Raw genomic sequence first — 24,698 nt, 5'->3', positions numbered from 1 at the left:
GGGCTGTGTGCATATAAGATTGTGTCACCTGCATACATGTGTATTGAGGCTTCCTTACAAGCTGTAGGAAGATCATTGATGAACACTGAGAAGAGTAGGGGCCCCAGAACAGAGCATTGCGGGACACCACAGGTGATATCCGAGGGATTGGAGTTAGAGCCTGAGATAGACACATGTTGGGATCTACGGTACCTGATAGGTAAGAATTAAACCAATTTAAAGCATGCTTCCCTATTCCAGAGCTCTGGAGTTTGTTAAGCAAGATAACATGATCAACAGTATCAAAAGCCTTTGCAAAATCTAGAAATATTGCACTAGTGAGTTGTCCCAGTTCCATTCCACATTGTATCTCATTGCAAACTTTTAGGAGAGTAGTTACTGTGGAGTGTTTGGGGTGAAAGCCAGATTGGAATTGGCTAGGGAAATTAGTCTTGGTATAGTAATCGCTTAATTGGGAGTGAACACATTTTTCCATGCCTTTGGATAGTATTGGGAGGAGAGATTGGCCTGTAGTTTGAGACAGTGTTTTTGTCCCCACTTTTGAAGATTGGGACAACTCTAACAGTCAGTTTTCCAGGTCTTAGGGATATGGCCTGCAGACAGAATAGTGTTGACTATGGAAGCTATAGGTTTGGCAATGGCTGGGGCACCAAGTCTTAGGAACTTGGATTGTAGTAAATCAGGTCAACATTGGCTGCTTAGTTTTAATTTGAGGAGCGCTTGTGTAATATCCTCTTCGGCTACTGGGACAAATTGAAAATTGTGAGCAGTGTTGGGATTGGATGGGACTATAGGGGGACTCTCAGAACGAGGTTCATGTTTGTAGTTTGGGTTGAGTTTCGCTAACAAGTTAGTAGCACACCCCACAAAGTAATCATTGAATGCATTTGCAATGTCAGTGGGATTTGTCAGAGTAATATCCTCCTTAGTGATATTACTTGGTTGTTGATGGCTAGAAGGCTGGAATATATTGTTGATGTCCTTCGAGAAGTTAGCTGGGTTTGATGCATTCTGATGAAGATTGTCAGAGTAATATTGTGCTTTTGTGTGCCTTGTTTGCCTTGTGCACATGTTCCACAGTCATCTGTAGTTATTAAGATCCTTGGTAGTGCCAGTTACTTTGTAGCTTTTCCACAAGGCATCCCTGAAATGGTAGAGTGCTATAAGGTCAGTTGTAACACACAGAAGGCGGGTCCCCCATACTTTTATTCTGCGTAGTGGAGCATGGGTATCACAGAGTTTTAGGAACTCGGATTGGAAAATTAGGGTCGGGAATTAAGTCGATTCTGTACCACGGGCAATTGGTAAGGTCAGCCAGAAACTGTTGTGGGTTAAAGTTTCTAAATGTTTTAGTGAGGAGAACTTTAGGGCTTGATTAGGGTGGTTTAATTGTCCTTACACCGTACACTATTGCATGGTCACTGAAAATGTCTGGAAGGATGCCAGAGGATTGGATTCTGCTGGGAATTGAAGAGAGAATCCAGTCTAGCAAGGAATGGTTGTGAGATTTCAGGTTTGTCCATGTGGGTTAGGAAATGAGTTGCGTTAGGTTAAGTGACTTGAGTTGTATCTGGATTTTGTGATTTTTAGGGTCGAGCCAATTGAATTGAAACCCCCAAGAACTAGCAGCTCACTCTTCTCATTCAGAGAGGAAACGGAGCCAAGAAACTGGGTGATATCAGTCAGGGACTGTAGAGGGGCTTTAGGGGGGCAGTAGATGCCAGCAACCAAGATAGGCATAGAAAAGGGGAGGCAGATTTAGCCAACTAGGATTTCAAGAGTGTGGGCTTGGGGGGCAATTTAGCAGTGTAAATTGTAAGGTGTCTGCAATATAAAATAACACCCCATCTCCTCTCTTTGACCTATCTTTCCTAGAAATGGAGTATCCCTGAATGGCGATATTTGCATTGAGGGTTTTAGGGGTTAGCCATGTTTCTGTGAGAACGCTGGCTTTGCGCTTATGCATAAGGCACCATGCCCTTAGTTCATCCAGTTTGGGCAGCATTCTCCGGCTATTTATATTGTCAACAGAGAGACCTTTTTGGAATTTGAAAGGGGTATTCTCAGGGGTATGGGACAGAGCTGAAAAGGGAGGGCCTGGGTTTAGTTCAATATCACCTGCTAAAGAGAGTAATAGTATGAGTGGAAATGTGAGTAGTAGTTTGCAAGTTGTTAATTTTTGATGTTTGCCATTAGAGTAAGCGGTCGTTGGTATGCTGGTTTTCAGTCTTCCACCAACATTCATTAGATAGTGCAAGGCTTTAGGGTGTATGGTGATATTGGGTGTGGGCCAGGAGACAGGGGATTGTAATGGATAGAGAGAACAACATTTCCATGAGGCCACAAGAAAGAACAAAGTTGAGATACATAGCAGGTTCATTATCCAGAGGTAGGTAATGTTGCATGAAGCTGTTGTCAGTCAAGTAGTGTGTACAGACTAAAAAGCAGAGGTGTGCCTTTTCCTTGTCAAAATGTTTAGCTGCATTGTAATGCTAGGGCCTATTCAGGGTTTGCAGAGGGTTGGGGGGGGGGGGGGGGGAGGGTTTGGGCAGTTGTGTGCAGTCAGTGTTGTGAGAGACTGCAGTAAAATAAGGTGTAGTCTCTCTCACCAGGCCCTGCCCTATTTATTATGTTGTAGATAGGGACAGGACCCATTAAAGTCAGGATCCCAGAAGATTAAGGGAGTCCATTATAAGCTTTGAAGTATGCAAACAGCCTGCCACAGAGGACCTCAGTAATGAGAACTCCTGGATGCCAGTGGATCGGCTCTAACCGTGGATCTGCATGAATAGTCCTGGGGCAAGGACGTGTCAGCACAGCAAGGACGTGTCAGTTCCCACACCAACAACAGGTATTGGGATCACTTGTACAGGACCTGCCTGGACTCCCAATGAGACTAGCATTACTGCGATAATACAGGGTATCTCAAACCGAAGAAAGATGAGGGCCCAGGTCTCAGAACACTAAGAAATGTAACACTCAGAGGAAAGTATGAGTGGACATTCATGGCAGTACATAAAGCATCAATAAGAAAATAACCGTTACAACATTGTATACAAAGTGTGGTGTGCGGTTCCGGTGGTTGGGGACCTGAATAAAGAGACTGCTGTATGATAAAAGTTCCTGGCACCCATTATTCCACAACCTTGCTACCTCATCGCCCAGCCACCTGAATCCAGCCCGAGTCAAGGTAACCCATGCAGAGTAGCCATACAGAACACACCGATGTAATCTCCCTAGGAGCCGGACAGGGAGGATTACACATACATAGGTAACCGAGTGCACCTAATTCAGGTGCCTTCCCGGCATCACGCTCCACTAATGGATAGTTTTTGTCTAGGGCTACATTCCTGCTATACCATTTTATTCCCCTAATGCACCTACCTACTTTTACATCACTAATTAAGGAGGTAGAGCAGGTATCCTGCCTCTGTTATTACCTATTTGTATACCATTCACAGAGTGGCCCCAAGGGCCCCAGCAAGTTGGGGGGAGAACATGTCATCTCCCCCCATCAGTAAATCTCAGAAAACATTACATTATAAACATTCATTTACCCCACTATACATATTTTTGTATGGATCTAGTTTCTTTTAGGTTTTTTCCCCATCATCTCTGTGACCGTTAAGACTAACCATGGTCTTTCTGGTTATATTGGAGAAGATCAAACACTCTAGTGACAAACCCCCCCAGCATTTTTGGCAAATGCAGACAGTACATTTCCTGTATCAACACCTGATTAATCACACCACCGCATGCTCGGCAGAACTCTGGGGTGCAATAATGAACTGCGTGCATTAATTAGAAGGCGGCAAGATGTATGAGTAAGTGTTTTTTTCCACTGCCTGCTACCAGGAACTGTTATCTTCATTTGGATTCAGTGTTAATTATCTTTAAAAAAAACTTTAGTTCAGCTAAATGTATATCTCCAGCATTACCAAGAAAATATTGTGAAGTCATTTGTTTTCCGTATTTAAGTTGGAGTCTCAACTAGGGGGTGAACATTTAGAGCGAAATCCAAAAATATCTTGGACAACAGACTCACCCATGTTCTCCGTTCAAATATTACCAGAGGTGCGGATTTCCATGAACAAAAAGGACCTCCATCACTGGCACTTTCTAACCTTCAATAGACCCCCCGCCCCCCCCCCCCCCCTTCCATACTCAAGTTTTTCTTGTAATATATTACATTCAATGGAAACTTTGATTTAATGTTATGGCTGTTACAAGGAAAAATATTTTTTTTGGTGGGGAGGGGGTTCAATCTCTTCCTGGGCTCATGAAAAAACTTCCACCACCTTCAACATTATTGAAGTGCTGCAGGACCAGTATACAAGCCAACCACCCCAGGGTTTAGGAACACCCAACGCACTTGCACACACACAGGTGAATTCCCACGCAAAATAGAATGTTGGCGGGTTGGCATCGGGCCCAAAGGAGACGTTCGAGAACCATTGAGCAGGAAGCAGACAGCGACACACCCATCAGGTGTTCAGTTGCATGTCACTACCTGTAATGCTTGGCTGCCCGTGAAATTTGAAAAGATGGTGAATGCAGCAGGTTTGAGGATACGTGGAAAATGGCCAGACACACTCCTGGATGTTCTATAGTTGCAGTACTTTGAAAGATTTTTTTTCTTTTTCTTAAAACTTGTACCCCACCCTAACTAGTTAACCAAAAAATAATAAAAAAAAAAACATTTAAAACTACAAGCCAGCAAATTGGGTGAAATCGAATGGACTATGCTACAATACTGATACTGCAATTACTTAATCCTTTGTTAGCAGAACATGTCATCTTCAGCAAAAAACCTGGAACTAAAATCATAAATCAAAAACAGATTTAAACCCCTTCCCTTTGTCAGTAACATAGCAAGACCCTAATGTGCACGCTGTATACAGTAATATTACTAATCCAATTGAACAAAATAATTAAAAAAAAAGTCAGTGTCACCAGTACAATTTAGGCTGCACTATGGTGATTACGACATCTGCAGTTGCTTTGGGGATGGCGTAGTTTTGCTGAGCAGCTCACAGATCACCTCCTGCAGAGAATATATTGCCTCCGATACTGAAACGCAATCCTTTTCAATAAGAAAAATCTATTTAGACACTAGTACTCATGTTTGATACATCTGCTGTGCATTAGCTCATTGAACCACTGGTTACTGCTCCTCAATGCATTCATTACCAAGGAAACTAAAGCATTCAACATTCAGGTGCTAAACCTCACCATTGTATGTATGGATTGGCCTCCATGGTATAATTCCACACTACTCCATTATGTAAACATGAACTACTGAACCAATGTTCAGTTGTGAACATTGTAACTGTTCTGTGCTTCCCGCAGTTACATATTCACTGAAAATTGAACTTTTTCCAGCGTCGCGCTTGCAAGTTGCTTACAGATTCCAAACCCATCATCTTCTACCTGGGATTGAGTTACAATAATGAACCGATTAAATAATTTGGTCAAATAGCAGGCACATTGTGTAAGGGCAATACTATTAACTACTTCAGTGTTGGCGATAGGGCAAAGCATCATGGGACCCACCAGTACCAAAAGTGGTCAAGGACATCCCTGAATTGTTCTTGATTTAAATATCACTGAACATAAAAATAAATAAATAAAAAAACCCCGAACAAACAGACATCTGAAGGAACAAAAACACACCGATATTTATCTTGCAAAATCAACTCGTTTTTCATTTAATTAGAAAGGTGACAAATGCCCATGAATGAAAACATTCACAGAACGTGTTTCCAGACTACAAATAATCAAGTAATAAGATCTTAAAGAAGGATTTCGATTTGAACTAGCATGAGGCTTTGGGTAGGACATGTCCCATTTTCACTCTCCACCAAGTATCACAAAGCTGCAGAGAAAATAAAGAAAACACAGTATAAGGTTAATGACTCAATCTATTATTGAAAAGCAATGACAGTACAGTTTTTTTTGCCCAAGTCTAAACGTACTATTTGCGAGGATAAAAATCAGTGCAATATTGCTATTAATGCAAACTTTTCAAATTGGAGCGCCGAAGACATTATTCTAAAGCAGTGGTTCTCAACTTTTGTCAATTTGTGAAACCTTGGGGTACCCCCTGCTCAACGCGCACACACACACACACACACACACACACACACACACACACACACCACATTAAAACCCCTAGAGACAGACGCATTCATAGACACTTTCCTCCCTCTCCCCTGTGCCAGGCTGAGCGAGGAGAAAGGCTGATAACCGTGGTGCAGTCTCCCGACAGTGCGGGATGGACCAGCTCAGCAGTGTTTCCTTGGAGGTCGCGGTACCCGGCTTGAGAAACACTGGCATGATCATAGCTGCAACATTAATATTTACAGCAATCCACAAAAACCCCACGCCAACATGAACTCATTCCATAGTTACATAGTAGATGAAGTTGAAAAAAAGACGTCCATCAAGCTCAACCTATGCTAAATTTAGACAACAGATATTTTATCTTATATCTACACTTACTTATTGATCCAGAGGAAGGCAAACAAAAAACCCCAGTGACATATCAGCCAATGATATCTCATAAGGGGGAAAATAAATTCCATCCCAACTCCAAGAATTGGCAATCGGATTAATCCCTGGATCAACATCCTTCCCATGTATACTTATTTGGTATATCCCTGTATACCTTTCTTTTCTAAAAAGATGTCCAACTTTTTTGAACAAATCTAGTGTATCTGCCATCAGAGTCTCCATGGGTAATGAATCCCACACTGTAACTGCCCTTACTGTAAAGAACCCTTTCTTTTGTTGCTGGGGAAATCTCCTTTCCTCCAACCTAAAGGGATGCCCCGAGTCCTTTGTACTGCCCGTGGGATGAATAGTTCTTTTGAAAGCTCCTTGTACTGTTCCCGAATATATTTGTAAATAGTTATCATATCCCCTCTGACGCCTCTTTTCTAATGTAAATACATCTAAATTTAGCTAGCCTCTCCTCATACGTTAGATTGTCCATCCCCTTTTTAATTTGGTGGCTCTACTCTGCACACTCTAGTTCCATAATGTCTTTAAAGGAGTGGTGCCAAAAATTGTACTCCATATTCAAGGTGTGGTCTTACTAATGCTTTGTAAAGGGACATAGTTATGTTTACTTCCCTTCCATCGCCCGTTTAATGCAAGATAAGATCTTGTTTGCCTTTGCAGCTACTGCATGACTTTGGGCACTATTGCAAAGCCTGCTGTCAACAAGCACTCCTAAATCCTTCTCCATCAAGGATTCCCCCAATTTATCCCCATTTAATTTGTAAGTCGCCTGTTTATTCTTGCATCCTAAATGCATAACCTTACATTTATCTGTATTAAAACTCATCTGCCATTTACCTGCCCATGTTTCCAATCTTTCCAAGTCCTTTTGTAGAGAAGTTACATTCTGCTCTGATTCTATTACCTTACACAATTTAGCATCATCAGCAAAGATGGAGACTTTGCTCTCGATGTCAACCTCAAGATCATACCAAACTAACTATTTAAAAAACAAACAAACATTTTTTTCAAAGATGTGTATATCTACAATACATCTATAATTTGATATCTTGGTCCTAAACATAGTGCATCTGGTTAGATTACATGTATGCTTTCACAATGGCCAAAAAATAAAAGCAGCCTTTAAATGTTGCAATTTAATACTGGGTGAAACGCATGGTTGAGTTCATATTTTCATTACTTCAGAGCATTATTTACCTTTGTTCGCGATTTCAGAATAATCCGTTTATCCCCATTTAATTTGTAAGTCGCCTGTTTATTCTTGCATCCTAAATGCATAACCTTACATTTATCTGTATTAAAACTCATCTGCCATTTACCTGCCCATGTTTCCAATCTTTCCAAGTCCTTTTGTAGAGAAGTTACATTCTGCTCTGATTCTATTACCTTACACAATTTAGCATCATCAGCAAAGATGGAGACTTTGCTCTCGATGTCAACCTCAAGATCATACCAAACTAACTATTTAAAAAACAAACAAACATTTTTTTCAAAGATGTGTATATCTACAATACATCTATAATTTGATATCTTGGTCCTAAACATAGTGCATCTGGTTAGATTACATGTATGCTTTCACAATGGCCAAAAAATAAAAGCAGCCTTTAAATGTTGCAATTTAATACTGGGTGAAACGCATGGTTGAGTTCATATTTTCATTACTTCAGAGCATTATTTACCTTTGTTCGCGATTTCAGAATAATCCGTTCACTTGCTCTGTCACGGGATCCAAATCAATGTCGTAGAAGCAAGGCCTGGTTGGAAGTCCAGGCATTGTGCTCATCTACAGAAAACAAGTTCAGGGTGAGTGGCCATGCATCAATATTTAGTAAGCCAAATCCCCAGACCAGTAGGACAGAGCAGAACGAATCTCGTGTTGGGAAAACTGATAGTAGGACGGCCTCATAGCATCTTTACATACCCCACACAGCCTCATGAGAACACTACGACAGGGGCGCTCAACTTCAGTCCTCAAGCCCCCTCCCAACAGGTCTTCAGGATATCCCTGCTTCAGCACAGGTGGCTCAAGCAGTGGCTGTCTTTGACTGGGCCAACTGTGTTGAAGCAGGCTCTTTGACAACCTCTGAGCCATTTGTGCTGAAGCAGGGATATCCTGAATATCCGACAAGTTGGGGTAAGGAGGGGGGGGGGGGGCCTTGAGTTGAACACCCCTACTCTACAAGACTGTGGCCCCTTCAGTGCCTGTGTTGTGCAGCACTTTTTCCACCACAATTGTATGCTCTTCAGACAAGTGACCCCATAGGTAATACTGTCAAATTGCACATGGTTCTGTTATCTCAGGGATCAGCTCCATCTAATACAGGTAGTGAAGATAAACAAAAAAACAAAACAAAAAAAAGACACAACTATAAGCTATACTGGATTATCCCTAAACGCTCACCGTTCCTACGAGTGGATACAGGAACCCTGCTCCAACACTGGCTCTTACATCGCGGATGGGCAGGATAAACCCTGTAGGGACCCCTTTCAGCTCAGGGTTATGAGACAATGACAGATGTGTTTTAGCCATGCAGATCGGTAGATTTCCAAAACCCTAAAATATGGGGGTGGGGGGGAAGGGGGGAGAGGAGAGAAAATAGATCACTTTTTTTATAAGCAAGAACAAGCAAAAAAAGATGTATATTTGAATTACTCAGAAATAGCAGTTGATACATTTCAGGAAGTGTGGAACCTATGGATCTCGTTTGTGTCCAACAGTTAAATTTAAGGAATAGTGTAAGCTGCATCGGGATACCCATAAATTCATTAATATCCCAATTTAGATCCTCTATTTCAGAGGTGACCAACTCCAGTCCTCAAGGACACCAACAGGTCAGGTTTTCAGGATATCACTGCTTCAGCACAGGTGGCTCAATCTTTGACAACCACCTGTGCTGAAGCAGGGATACTCCCCAATACCTGGCCTGTTGGTGTCCTTGAGGACTGGTGTTGCCCATCCCTGCTAAATGTGAAGGCTAGAAAGGCATTAGTGACACGTACAGCTGCACATGGTTCATTGGACTATTTACTTATAACTGAACGTTCTTGATTTCGAAAAGTGTTTAATCGATATGTTATTGTCTTTTATGTCATGTTGCGTAATATCAATAAATGCAATGTGTTCTATATGTAATCCAAGGTAAAATGTGGAAGTATGGTACGAAAAGAAGTTTAATAAACAAAAAACATATGGCAGCTGAATAAAACAGCGCCTTCGGTCTCATTTTGCAATCGACACTTGAGTAGCATGACTATCACTTGGTCTTTACATTTTACTGCACGTGAAGTCATCCTATTTATTTCTGAAAGCTACAACACGCTGCAGCTTGATTTAGTATATGAAGCCAAGGACGTTCCCTGCAAGTGCAACAACCACTTTTCAAAAGCTTCCAACGACTCCCGCTAAGGGGGGAAAAAAACCCCCCTGCTGGCAAAGGATAGTGTTATTTTCGGAGTGAATAAATAAAATGTGTTATAAAAATCCACATTTCTCCAGCACTGCAAATGAACAGCATATTTCATATGAACTGTACAAGAAAATGACTATCCCGTGCTTTACATGCAGCAGCACATACTGCTTAGACTAGTATTTGAGTGTCCAAGCATCTTAAAGCATGCACTTATTTTTTTTAAAGCACCTGACAAAAATATGTATCCCTGAATACCAGACACAAAATGGCTATGACAAGTCAACGCTCACTTTCGCAGCCAGTAGCAAGCCGCCATGTCATCAGGAGATCACGCCGTGGCTTTCTATCGGTGATCCCCGGAGGCCATGTGTGTATTTCTTTCTTCTTCAAAATAAAAATGTAAAAAAAAACAGTCTGTCCCGGGAACTGGGGGACCACGTGCTTAAGTAAACAAAGAGCAACCCCGACATGTTTCTCTTTGCTGAACACCTTCACATTGAATGGAAGAACGGAAGGGTTACCAGTAGGCTTCAACCTAGCATATCCAACATACCCTCTAACCAGTGTTCATACTTACGTCATTCTAAAAATGCTCTTGGGTATGTTCAGTCATGTACAAAAAAAGCCATGAGCAGTAGTTACTGATATATACAAATAAAAGAGAACACCTCACCTGTTTAGTGTATAATTCAACCTTCTTCTGAGCTTCAGGGAGAAGTTCAATGTCATCTGCTCCATATATCTTCTGAGCAATAATTCTGATCTTATCTGCAATAGGCAGCTAGGAAAAGAAAAACAAAATGGCGACTAAAGCAGGTTGCACCCCAGGCAAGTTATGCAGTGTCTTTGAATTATACTATGCAACCCAAATGTATCCATCCTGTTACACCTTATGCTACAGCCAAACGAAAGGCCACATTCATCACATGAAGTAGTACGTGTTGGGGAATTACCTGCACATCGTAAAGAAACTTAAATTCGCTTGGTGCCTTGGATGCGTTCTGTACAGCCCGAGCCAGTGCAACTGCGCCCTTCCCGCCTTCTGCCCAGTGACTGCATTTCACGGCGTCAAAAGCTCCCGCCTCCTTCGAAAGGCGACAAAGTAGTTCCAATTCAGCCTCTGTATCTGTCCTGTAAGCAAGAATACAAGCTATTACCAACCTGTAATGCCAATAACTTAGGGGTGCTCATCTTTAGTCCTCAAGACCCTCCCAACGCCCCCCCCTCCCCTCCACCAGTGCTATGTCCAACATGACAAATGAAGGCACGGGGCCTTTTGTTCTATACATGAGGTCACAATCCTAATAGTAATCCTTTTTAACACAAATATACATGTGGTGGGTTTGTGTTCGGAGCTTACAGGGGCTGTTTGTGTCTGTAAATATTCAACTAACTTAATTACCGGACGTAGAAAGACTATGCTCAAGATGAGAGGGATCAATATTTGGCCTTAATGCTGCTCTGATGACGCACAGAGAAATTCTGCAATGCCAGCTATATGTTACAATTACCGACCACAGGAGGCGTTCAGCCAACCCAATAAACATTTCCATTAAGCCGCTTCTTACTTGAAAGCATTGATAGCCACGACGACTGGGACGCCAAATAGAATGGCGTTCTGGATTTGCTTGCGGAGGTTGCTGCAGCCTTTCTCCAACAGCTCCAAGTTCTGTGGAACACACCAGTGGGCACAAGGACACGTTTCAAGTTTGGCATCGGAACCCGAATGTAATATTTAAATTATATAGCATTAACCCTCCAGACAAAGTCATTACAAAAAATGTACCAATACAGGAGACCTGAACGCCAGCCACACAGGATCTCATTTACGAGAGAAGGCCTCATTTATAGTGCCGGCGTCAGTGCGTGTGACGTCACTCGCGAAACCTGCACTCTAGGCGGGTGGCATCGGAAGGCGTGGTGTCACGTGAACGGTCCACCCTCATTGGCTGAAAAGCTCACGACGCGGCATAAAAATGTGGGAAATCTGTTCAAAAATCGCACGCATTATTCGCGCACGCTGTCGTACTAGGTGCGTGCTCATTGAAAATCTATTTTTTTGGGGGGTGCCACTAAAACGAGGCCCAAGACACCAGGAGATAAACAGCAAAGATCTTCAGAAAACTTGCGGAAGGAAAATAAATAAAAATAATTCCGTTTCTCACACATGTGAGTCTTTTGCCTCTTGCTACAACAACATTGCATCTTTAAGACACAGGGGGTGCTGATTTACAGCAGAACAAATGTGCGCACAACGGAAAATGTAATTCTGACACTTAGTCACAGCATGTGTGAAAGAAAAATGCCACGTTTTATAGGCGAGACAAAATGTACCTTTTCTATTTAATACTTTTCATGGAGCTCCGAAATAGGAAAAACCCTTTCAACGCCAAACTACCCAACATTGTGCAATTAGAAGGTAATATTTTGGAACAACGCCTTAACATTGAGCAGTGGTAAGAAGGCAACCTTTGAAACAGGTGAACGGTCTGAATCCCTGCGTTAACCTTATGACCTTGGGTCAAGTCTTTATATTTATTTTGGTGCATCAGGCACCAATATTAGGATTGTAACATATTGAACATAGGGACTCTGCGTGCTTGCAAAAGCCCAAGTACAGCGCCGTGTACACTGAGAGGGAAAAAATAAAATTTAAAAAAAAGAGACATTTGTAACTTTTGTTTTATCCAAGAGTCCATCACATGGGCACTGGTATCTAGGTTCAATGGATACAGACACCAGGACAACCAAGAACACCTGCAGATACAAAGCCAACCTGTCCGGATCAATACTCACAGGGGCTTGCCTATCCCCAGCAGCACAATGTTTTGTTAGGAACCAAACTGCCTCATTGGAAGTTTAGCAATCCAATGCTCATAGCGGATTTTAATCTCAGATACCACTGTCATAGATATCTACGTTGGCAACTCTTCCACTGCTCCATATGCAGAGTTGGTCCTCATGAAACCTCTTTACGGGGCATCTTTAATCCATATGAAGGCAACACAATTTCTAGGACAAGAGTGAGAAAGTGGGACCAGAGAATCCTCTGGAATCCGTCTGTATCCACTCCCTACTTCTAACTGGTCGTCTTTGCTGCTTGACAAGCCAGGAAGATGTTGCAATGCATTCCCAGGGTATCCCACCCCTGGACATTAGCATCATACAAGCCAAGGCCAAGGCTAAATCGCAAGTACCGCACATGGATGTAGAAAAACGTTTTGAATCGCGCTCTTCCTGGGGATTCTTTCGATCTAACAAAAACAGCTATACCACTTATTTTCAGTGTGGAACACGGCCCAATCCCTGGAGCCCAGGCTGGTGTATTTATAGTACAAGAACTCCAGCACAGAAAATATGTAGCTTACCTCCTCAGTGTATGCTTTTGGTAGCGGCACTCCAGCGGTGACCTGGGGGAAGAACATGTTTTAATGTAATGAGACAAACACTGTAAAGTGTAAACAAAACAAATATTAACAGCCACTGGGTTATACAACAATTCAGAACTTATATATTCGTATTAATGTGTATGCTAGCTCAGCTCTATATTTTATTATAACATCTTAAGTGTATTTATTATATGTATTTTAACATGCAGTAGCAATATAGTGTGCTATTGGTTTAACCTGGCTATCGCCTCCCATTTATACTGCCAGCCATGGTAATATTTGAGGCTTGGAGGCGCCAAGTTTAGGCAACATGATAACCCCTGATGAACCACGTATTTAGCGACAAAATGCGTAGGACATCAATACACGTCACCACGCCACGAGTAGTGTGCGACCGCTGGGTACACTGATCTGGCTACATTTCAACATCCACAGAGCCTGCGGTGTTCGAGTGGAGTTCAAGCTAAGACCACGAGCAGGAGAGGACGTTCGCCGACCCTGTATCACCCGACAGGTAACAGAGTCTCACCTACACGTGCATTCACTGTTTGTGAGCGAGCATTTTTAAGTTCTTGATTAAATTTGTCATAGTTTTATACTATGGCGTGTGCACTTTTTTGTATATAAGTAGCGTCACCAACTTGCTTATGGTAGCTAGAACATACTGGCGTTAGGGACCCCTGAAATGTGGTCTGCTGTGCCGTTGGCACAGGGGCTTACAACAATTTTGGCCAAAAATGTCAAACTAAAAGACCATTTTACTTAATAGTTATTTATACATATATATTTAGGCACTGTACTGTGTATGAGTTTCACTAGATGTGCTAAAACTGAGCTCTGTCTGTGTTTTATGTTCTGTCTCTGGTTTTAAACATATGGTAGCTAGTTTAGCCTTTTCTTTTTACTGTACGACTATTTGTCGATATGATATTTTAAACGTCAAAAGACTTTCTAATTAAGACAGTGACTAAATAAGCAACACACAAAATCAGGGCTTTTGCTTCTGTTAGCCTTAGAAACAGATACATTTTTTTGCAGGGGAAAACCACCGAAAGGGATTAAACCATGCATCTCACCTAGAGAGACTGCTTTCTAGTCTTAACAGCCTTTCCATATAGCCTACAGCCATTCTCTTACTAAAAAGGGCTTCAGTTTTCACCTTTAGAAACGACACTTTGTGAATTAATTTATATTTGAATTTAGGAACGGTTAGAAGAGATCGGAATATCTGGCGTCTGTGCGATTTGAAGATCTCTTATTTAAATGACTTTTTGGAACATTAATGCTTCTTTACCACTCAATAATTGAAATGTTCTGCAGCTTTGTAGACGGATCATAAGACCGCTCGTGCGGAGGTGCGCTAAACGAACATCACACAGAACACTCACTGTTGGACCTCCCCCATGCATCTTCAGCGCTCTCACTGTGGCGACCAGCACCACCACATGGGGACACAGGCCGGAGTATCTACACTTGATGTTGAAAAACTTCTCCATTCCAATGTCTGCCCCAAATCCGGCTTCAGTCACTGCAGGCACGAGAGAGAGAGGCGCCAAGGATCCAAGATTAACGTTACAACGTGCAAATTGCAATCGTTTTCGAACAGAAAAAATAAATAATTACCAACAAATCCTTCCGGACCAACCAGCTTCAGGGCGATTTTATCCGCCAAGATGGAAGAGTTGCCATGTGCAATGTTAGCAAAAGGTCCCGCGTGAACAAACACTGGATTTCCCTGCGAAAAAGTCATTTACACATCTGAGAGCCCACAAAATAAATGTGTTATTACTTTTACTGGAGCAAACGTAACTGAGAATAATAATGTTGGTTTCTGTAATACAATGCAATGGTCTCCCAAGTGTTAATGCCACTACCACCTGGGAAAGGCCGTGGCGTCGGCCGAAACGTCGCAACTTTTGGAACAATAAACTAGTTTATAAGAAATCCTTAGTGCCCCGATTCCCTTATTTATTTCTAGTCATTGGATTACAAACAGGTTTTCCCTGGACCAGGATCAGCGGTAATTGTATCATTTAATATTATTTATGGTGTGCAGCATTTAAACTCTAGGTTTCTGTAACACAGCACGATTACAGAAACATACTGAAGCAAAAGGGAGCGCGAAGTTATCCGTCCTAGTCTGTGTTTAATAACCGCGCGGATCACATGCTTCTCTAGTTCCTGTCATTTTAAATGACGCGGAATTAGACATGGTAAAAACAACGGACTTCCAAATTCCTGGCAGGCTCACCTCCAAGGTCTGCATCACGTTGGGCTTCACGGCATCCCTCATTAGGACAGTCAATGCACCGCTCACTCCCTGTGGGGGGTGAGGGGTCGGTTACAATTCCTACTGAATGCATAATCTGGTGTTGGGAGAGTCAAAACATTATCTATCCCCCTCCCATCTTCGCCGCCCCCCTCCCCATACCCCTAAAAAAAAAAAGGAGCTTAGGTCACTGCCTCATGTTCAAATGACCTCTGCAATATTTATCAACTACAGTCTCTCCTTCACAGGGTATTCCCCATTCATGCTGAGGCTATATAAAGGGTGGGATCCAATCATGTTTTATTACAGGGCTGGCCTCCAGTTGAAGCGCCATCAACAGGTCGGGTTTTAAGGATATTCCTGCTTCATAACGTTGACTGCGACACCTGTGCTGAAGCAGGGAAATCCAAACCTGGCCTGTTTGGTGGCCCTGGAGGACTGGAGTTGGCCACCCCAGTTTTAGAGTCGGTTTCACAACAAGGTAACACTTTGTGCAAAGCTGTATTCCGGATAATACAACATGAACACCCTAAAAGCAGGAGCTTGCTCTAACATTACAAGTTAAGATCGGGTGATTATTTGACGAGGATGCGAGCACGATGGCTGAAAATGTACACCCATGAAATGCAGTTATCGGATAAAATGTTCTATAGTTGGGAGTGTTATTTCCAATGGTTGTATTCGCAGAAAACCCAACAGAAACTGGTGTGAAAGAATGGATTGGGCAGCACCGGCCATGTGTATTTGTTATTACCAAGTCCTCTGTAGTGATGGGGTCTCCTTTCTTGCTGGAAGCTACCACCATTTTCCCCAGACGGTTCCTCATGTCTTCCAGACCGTCAGTGAGCGCCAGAACAGCCATGATTTCACTGGCCACGGCAATGTCAAACTGTGTCTGAAGGAGCAACACATATATAATAAAGACATGCTCGCACCAGCGGCTGACAGAGAAGGGGTTATGTTAATGTCACTTTCTGGTCATTTCCCCATCAGTCCTTACGGAAACATTGAAACCACAAGTCCCAGGTACTTGAATGTTGTAGTTCAGAGGCATCCCGGGTTAGTATAGCTATTTTTTTTATAAATAAAATATATCTCATACAGGAATTTTCCAAATACATTCTTAATATTTTCCCCATTGCATAGACTTCCTCGGTTTTCACAAATCAATCGTACATATTTTTGTAAGACGCGTCTATCCGGATAGGAGGCTGCAGTTTGCAAGGAGCCCCCTTCGAAGCAAGTCAACTGTATCCACGAGTGGTAACATATACCCCAAACATGCCCTGCTTGTTTAACGGACTATTTTTCTATCACAATATAACTACTTATTAACCCTACGAGAGTCGTGCGCCGGGTTTTTCTCTTTCATGTTTTCCTGTATGACGCTGGGCCATCCCCTGTGATAAGCGGCAGGCTCCCAGCTATACGATTGAAGGTTTTTGTATGTTATACATTTTATAATATCATTATTCACAATTTTGGATATCACAATAGTACTATAATTTGAATTTTTTCACTTTTAAATGCACATCAATTGAGGATTTTTTATTCATTATCCTTGATTGTCAAATATTGTTCATAGGAATAGTTTTCTCGGTTCTCACCGATGTAAACACGCACTGCGCAGTTTATTTTTTATTTTTCTTACATTTGTCTAAAAAAAAAAAAAAAAATGCGTGGCGCCTATAGAAGAGAGGTGGCGCCTATAGAAGAGAGGTGGCTAAGTGTGCAAAACGTACACCCCGGCGCAGCAGTCTAGTTTCCTTGCAGTGTAGGTAAAGCTACTCAGACACTTCGGCCCTGCCATGCAATGGGGGAGAACCCGTTGTTTTTAACATAGGATTGAAGCAGGGGGTCTTCGGAGCTGAACCCCATTCATTTCAGCTCCGGGGACCCCCTGCGCCCTGAGATACTTGGCTCCGAAGGAGGCGCCAGGATCTCGGCAAAGTTTAAAGCTCCCCGCGTCACATGGGTCAATAGGAAGTCTCACCGGATTACGTCACAGCTGCCTATTGGCTGGGATTATCGCGGGGTCCTCTTACCTTGTCCGGCATGGCATCTCCTTCAACACGTGATGACGTTGCCGTGCCTTGTCTTAGCAACGCACCGCCATGTTAATGGGACCCTGAAGTGGGAAATGCTGCCCGACAAGGTAAGACACCGTTACAGAGGCCCCGGGCGCTCTCCCGGCAATCAGCTTCATCGCTGTATGGAAGAACGCGGGGGCCCTGCAACCGCCGGCCTTGCGCAGAACTTTTGGCAACCCGCCAATACATTAACCCAGCCAGTGTGCTGGAATCCCCTACAGGGGTATCTTGAGAAGCATGGGGTCCCGGAGCAGAAATTAACAGGGATCAGCTCCGGAGACCCAAGGCTTAAATTTAATGTATAAAAGAAAAGAAATGGAGAAAAGAAACCCGGCCAGTTGGGTTGCCGCTTTAAGAACATTAACACCGTACCTCCTGATGTAGGTACCAACGCCATAGGATACAGAAACTCTAAAGCATTTGAAAACTTGCTAAATCCTTATCCTTTTGCCCCACGTTTTCAATCACATAATAAAATAAAGGGAAGACCATGAAGCCAATTACCGTGCGACTGAAGCCCTTCTCCGTCGGGGACTGGCCAATAGTAATTTTTCTTAAGAAGCGATCATTTGTATCGAGTACTAAAGGAAGAGAGAGTTTTCATGGTTTAATTAAATACTTTATAAGGGATATTATTCTGCTGCAGGAATATCTGCACTGGGCAGAGAACACAAGCAAAGGAAGGAGGTGTCCTTGGGTATTATAACTGACTTATTTTGGTCTTCGTTCTGCCAGGACAGGCCTCTGACATGTACCACTAACACCGTTTTTAATTTAGCAAGATAATGCATGTCTCATGTGGGAGATTTGCAGTTCGGGTCAGCAAAATAAAAAATCCCGACTCATGCAGCTATAACTTAACAAACGATGCATCATGCATTTACTTCAAAGTAAATGAGACAAAGAGAGGGCCGATCCACTCCCTAAAAACTGCATGGACATCTGAAACCAGAAGTTCCAAAAACTCCCAATCTTTATTTGATATCCATAGAGAACCAACAATCAGATATTTTTATTTTTAAATATGCATTCCTGTAACCGGTTCCACAGACCTGCTGCTTTAACAGACATCTGTTTTTGCTAAAAATAATGAAAAACTGCAGAAATTCGGCTATTGGAAAAAAACAACAAAAGTAAGACGATGCCAAAACTGCCACCTGTAAAATGAACAATGATTTTACATAGTAAAATTATCACTAATTGGCAGTATTCATATATGCAACTCATTTAATACAAGGGAACTTACCCCAGTACCTGCTGAAACGCATGCCCCTGTGTGTTATTGCCGTGCCCTAGACGTGCAGGTGTACTGATGGAGTACATAGAATTTCCACAGTACAGATGACCAATGCTTACCCGCCCCCTCCCCCCCAGCTGCCCCAATACCTCTCTGCCACGTGATGGTGTCCGGATCGATATCCAGCCTCACAAACGCGTTTATTTCTTCTTCGGTGAGAGCTGCGGGGTCTGTTTTCTCGATGCCCAGCCTCTGTGTAAATGAAGTTAAAGCAGAACATTGAAATAATTGTATTTCGTTGATTCAATTTGCAATCCAGGCAATAAAAACAGCAGGTTCCCTCCGGACACAAAATGTGCTGTATATCCTGGACGTGGCGTCCGTGTAACATACCCACTATTCTGCCTTATTATGATATATGGAGCAAACAATGCATTTATTTGCAGGACCGATAACAGCCTCCAGTTATTACTAAATCCTTTAGTGCTTAAAACGGCACGGAAATAAATTGCAATGCGGAATATAGCTCAACCGCGTTACAACGCTGTGCTTGGGGTCCAAGGAATCACATTGCGCTATAAGCGGATCGCGTTAGAACATTCTAGTAACTTATACTGTGCACGCAATTGTCTTGTATATAATGTATACCCTGCTCATTTATGTAACTATTTGTAAACATGTATTATTTGTCTTAACTCTGTGCCCAGGACATACTTGAAAACGAGAGGTAACTCTCAATGTATTACTTCGTGGTAAAATATTTTATAAATAAACAAATACATGCTATAAACTTCGTATATGTCTTTTTTTCTGTGCCAGATAGTTGCAATACTATAGAACAATATAGAAATAATGAACAATTGTATTGTTCCAATGTTTTATTGATGCATTTTGCAGTAAAGTATTTATGACACCAATAATAGTGTTGTAGAGTATTCATAAATATGAAAATTGGGAGCCGCGCTTGAATCGCGATATAAGCGGATTCGCGTTGTAACGGATCGCGTTATAACGGGGTTGAGCTGTATTTACATTGCATTTGGATTACCTGGATGCCAATATACAGATCTTACTAAAGGAAAGGAGGGTAGATTATCCTATTCCAAGAGAGAAATTACTTATTGCTTAATCTGTTAATAGTTAATATTACTCTAACTAATGTGACTGAATTCGCAGGTCATTAAGCGTGTTTCAAAGACCGTGAGAAAAATGCCTTTCCCTTTTCACACCTAATTTCAACAGGTTTGTCAGTCACATAATGTCTGTCTAGTACCTGAACTGAAACAAGATAACACCAAAGCATCCAAGATAAACAGTCACTGAAATGTGCCGCAAGAATTTCCCCGAGGGGACTTGGCGAGTGCGCCCCGACAGAAAATTGTTAAACAATTCTGAATTAAAGACACTATATAAACATAATTACTCAAAACAATAGGTATTGTATTACCAACTCCAGAGGGAAAAAGAAAAAAAATGAAAAAATATGACTATATTGAGCAAAACAAGAATTGTCAAAAAAAACAAACCAAAAAAAACAGGTTTTTAGGGAGAAGTAAAAAAATAAATAAAAATAAGATGCTCAATGGAACCGATAATACGGAGCAAATATTAAATAATCTTGGTTTTTTTTTCCACATCAACTGCAAGGTTATTGAACAGTTTAATGTTCGTAATAAAAGACAGCCAGCTATTGGTTTCCCTGTATGATTCAGTGGTTAGTCACCACTCACAAGATCACGAGAACCTATTTTAAGTCCCTGACCATGAAACAAAGAATATAAACACCAACGCAATTCATTTACCGGATGTGCCGATGTCTCTATATGGTGCATCTGGGAAAATGAGCTCTTACCAAAGCAGTGGGTTTAAAAAGACAGTTTCACATTGAAATAACACCCAATGAAAATAGATTACAAGAAGCTAGGGTGCAGTTTGTCCACCAGTAATAAATAGAACAGCAGGCAAAGAAGTTAACAAGTACCTCAGCTGGGACTTGCAGCTGTGTTTATCTGAATGGGTTTGAGTGTCAGGGGCGGTACTTTTCCTAAACTTGGTTCTGTTTGCATGTGAACACACACAGCCCCCTGCAAGCTCAGAACCCAAACCTTATACTGTACATTTGCTTTAGGTCTTGTTTGCATGTACCAAGTCTCAAGGGGCCCTCAGGTTCGAATACCAACATGCACTGTACAGGTAGTCCTCGTTATCCAACGTTTCACTTTACAAAGAATGGCATATCCAACGCAACCCTATGGGCCGTTTTGACGCTTGAATGCGTTATCCAACGCTCACCGCCACCGATTAACATGGGACTCACTTTACAACGGTTTCACTATCCAACTTCCAGAACGGATTCCGTTGGATAACCGAGGACTGCCTGTATCATTAAGTTACACTAAAGTGGGAAACTCCAGTTCAAGGGCCACCAAACGGGCCAGGTTTTCAGGATATCCCTGCTTCAGCACAGGTGGCTTAATCCAATACTGAGCCACTGATTGAACTTCTTGTGCTATAGCAGGGATAGGAATCAAAAACATGAGAACAGAGCACCACTGAAAGGCATCCAAACTGGGGGGGGGGGGGGAGGGAAATAAGTAAAATACGCATTTTCCTCCTTATAATCTTTTTTTCAGGTTTGGATGCCTTTCAGTGGTGCGGTGTTATTCTCTCCATGTTTCTGATCCCTGTACCCTCATGACGGAAGCACACTAAGAGCGCCTGGGAATACGTGGACGTTGCAGCGTACCAGCGAGTATTGCTTGCTACATGTTTTCCTTAACTATGGACAATAGGTACTTTTTAGGGCGATTCAGTTGCGATGGTTCCTGGACAGATTGTGTATCATACCTTCATTCTACCATTTGTTGGTTACCCAACTAGGATGCCACACCCAGTACCTGTCCTTATTCAATAATATATTACCCAGGGAGATAGATATTAAAAAAAAAAAAAAGGGTGGGGGGGGGGGGGTGTGGTTATAGAAAAAACATTCATTCACTTTGAACGCACCTTAAGTCTCCGGATTTGAATGTCTGAGAACTTCCGAACGTCGTTGCTGGAAGGCACCAGGCGGTTGAAAAGAGCCTGAAGCAACGTGAACGCAAACAATTAGCAGTATAAAACCGAGATAGAACCGGCTCCTGCACATAGGGAAAATCTATTAACACCTGTAGCTTGATCCGAGATAAATATTAGTGGTGTCTCCAAGCACAGCACAGACCATTAGCAGGACAGCAAAGATTAACAAGTACTAATAACATATTTGTGTAGATGATCATGGGTGGACAACTCAAGCCTCCCCCAACAGGTCAGGTTGTAAGACTATCCCTGCTTCAACACAGGTGGCTGAAGCAGGGATATACTGAAAACCTGACCTGCAGGTAGCTCTTCAGGACTGGAGTTGGCTACTCCTGGGGTAGATCTCAATTCCATGAGCAGAATAAGCTTATATACCTGCTCCGTGTACTTTTATGTTGCAGCATTTTAATTAGGGTGGCAAAAGAAGGCGACACGCCCTCTGCAACCAAGTTTCAAAGCCTTTCAACACCAAAAAAACACTTCTGACCTTATCAGACTGGGTGAGCTCATGGAAGATACGGGCATCAATAGCAGCAGCGACGAGGTTGTTAGCTGCAGTAATGGCGTGGATGTCCCCGGTGAGATGAAGGTTAAACTGGAAAAACAACATTTCAGGTTAATAATAAAAGAGTATGATACCAACTGTTACAAATCATTCTTGTGGAAGCAGTTTTTATAACATAGCGACATAGCGTATTGAAGATTGGAAAGATTTCAAAAATTCTGAACAAGAGAGACGCCATATTGTCTGCATTTACACTAACTGAGTAAGTTAGATGCTAGCACCTAAATAGAAAAGGCAAAGAAATGCAGTGTCCTAGTTAACTAAAAAAGTAGCACGGTCATGAATACAAAAGGGACCGCAGAGAAATACCGAGACAGTGAGAATTTTGGGAGTAGAAAGAATGAGATACGCGTCATTTGTATGTTTGAGGCAGAAAGGTGGTGGAGAACATCAACTGCATTCAATCTGAACCCCTCAGCCTACATCTACGTCACCCCAAAGGGGGACAGCCGAAGGGCAGCTAAGGGGGGGGGGGGGGGGGGGGGGGAGCAGTTGCTGATGCAAAAGCTGTTCTATTTCAATCAGAAACTCACCAGCCCTTTTATCCCCTGTACCCAATTTTCCAACTGTCCATGCAATGTCTGAATTGGCTGTATAACCTCTGTTCATTAAAATGTAACTATGTATTGTTGTAGTTTTGTGCCCAGGACATACTTGAAAACGAGAGGAACCTCTATGTATTACTTCCTTGTAACACTTTATAAATAAAATATGAAAGGTAATGGGACAAACTAGGTGTGTTAGCAGTGAAACACAGTATAACTAACATATTGTGATCAGAGTTGCAATAATGAAAAAACAGTACATAAATGGACATGTCCAGATTTCCAGAAATCTGGTATAAGTGTGTGGTCCTGTGTGTATTGAATTTAGAATTACTTGGAACGTGTGCCGACTAATTCCCCCTTCTGCCGACTAATGCCCATACTGTAAACCCTATAAAGAATGATGCAGTATATCTGACTGAATACACACAGGAACAAAAGAATTAGATCCTTGGGACTTATTGACGAAGGTGACACCATATCTTCAAGATAGGTCTTTATCTTCACGTATAATTCCAAATGATTGTCGCCTGACATTCCCTTCCGAAACCCTTCAGCGTTACACCAGTGAAGAGGTCATGTAGCAATTAAAGGGGTTGGATGTGAATGAGACTGGAAATATCCACTCAGAAGGGCAGCGGGTTGAGAACAAAGAACCATAGAATGTTTTGCTCAAGATATAAGCGGACGAGCCGGGAATCAAACATCCAACTTTGCGCAGAGACCAAATGTGGCCTTGGACAAGTCCGTGCCTCCGTTGCCAGGAATTAGAGATCGTATGCTACTTGAGGAAAGATAATAAAGTCTCTACTGATATTTACAATATATAGTACAGCAGGGCTGGGCAACTCCTGTCCTCAAGGGCCACCAACAGGTCAGGTTTTAAAGGATATCCCTGCTTTAGCACAGGTGGCTCAATCAGTGGCACAGTCAATGACAGCCACTAATTGAGCCAGCTGTGCTGAGGGAGTGATATCCTTAAAACCCGACCTGTTTGTGGCCCTTGAGGACTGGAGTTGCCCAGCTGTGCTGTATATGGTGCCAGGCCACATAACGTTCAAACTAGAATTTTTAAGCATTACGCAAGGCCGCGTCCATAGATCAGGACACAGAGCGAGCGAAACAAACTATGATGCAATGCATATGCGCATAGTGTGCGCGCTCTAGCGCTACAGGGAGAGCGGCACTTCGCAATACAAACAAGTTTGTATTTCAAGCACAACGCCGGGACGCCCGAGCAAGCTAGCGCGTTTCACTATGGACGCGGCCTAACAGATCCAACAATATATTTGTGTTCTGGATCGGTTTGAGAATCATTCGTTTTGCTCATGTTCCCATACACGACGGGAGAGATGAACCTTGCAAAGGCTACAGAGAAAATGCTCTTTTTACCTCTTCCATTGGGACGACCTGAGAATATCCCCCACCTGCAGCGCCTCCTAACAACACGAAGAGGAAATATAATTAGTATTTTATTACATTTGCAAGTGAACGGTGAACGGTAGCTCCTAAAAAATTTTTTTTATAATAATTAGAACTGCAGCATTTTTCTCCTTAGCTGTAATGCCTGGTTTGGCCAGTAAATCAAATCTA

General features: G+C 42.4%; 1 protein-coding gene across 1 annotated transcript in view; it reads right to left on the bottom strand.

Annotated features, from left to right (window-relative positions):
- Positions 1-5,678: 5,678 nt before the first annotated feature.
- MTHFD1 (methylenetetrahydrofolate dehydrogenase, cyclohydrolase and formyltetrahydrofolate synthetase 1) overlaps positions 5,679-24,698 on the bottom strand; it is a 33,248-nt gene continuing 14,228 nt past the window's right edge. The window contains exons 13-28 of the mRNA XM_075614881.1: positions 24,498-24,544; positions 22,483-22,590; positions 21,927-22,001; positions 19,067-19,169; positions 18,185-18,261; positions 16,345-16,485; positions 15,573-15,641; positions 14,945-15,056; positions 14,710-14,849; positions 13,301-13,342; positions 11,501-11,601; positions 10,886-11,063; positions 10,606-10,713; positions 8,924-9,076; positions 8,202-8,305; positions 5,679-5,875 (exon numbers count right to left, since the gene is read on the bottom strand). Coding sequence (XP_075470996.1) covers positions 8,216-8,305; positions 8,924-9,076; positions 10,606-10,713; positions 10,886-11,063; positions 11,501-11,601; positions 13,301-13,342; positions 14,710-14,849; positions 14,945-15,056; positions 15,573-15,641; positions 16,345-16,485; positions 18,185-18,261; positions 19,067-19,169; positions 21,927-22,001; positions 22,483-22,590; positions 24,498-24,544 — 1,544 coding nt within the window. The 3' untranslated portion in view covers positions 5,679-5,875; positions 8,202-8,215. The remainder of the gene's footprint in view (positions 5,876-8,201; positions 8,306-8,923; positions 9,077-10,605; positions 10,714-10,885; positions 11,064-11,500; positions 11,602-13,300; positions 13,343-14,709; positions 14,850-14,944; positions 15,057-15,572; positions 15,642-16,344; positions 16,486-18,184; positions 18,262-19,066; positions 19,170-21,926; positions 22,002-22,482; positions 22,591-24,497; positions 24,545-24,698) is intronic.

Source organism: Ascaphus truei, chromosome 9 (genome assembly GCF_040206685.1).
Source record: "Ascaphus truei isolate aAscTru1 chromosome 9, aAscTru1.hap1, whole genome shotgun sequence".
In the NCBI taxonomy this organism is placed as follows: Eukaryota; Metazoa; Chordata; class Amphibia; order Anura; family Ascaphidae; genus Ascaphus; species Ascaphus truei.
The sequence above is the reverse complement of the archived record's forward strand: the minus strand, read 5'-3'. Positions and strand labels throughout refer to the sequence as shown.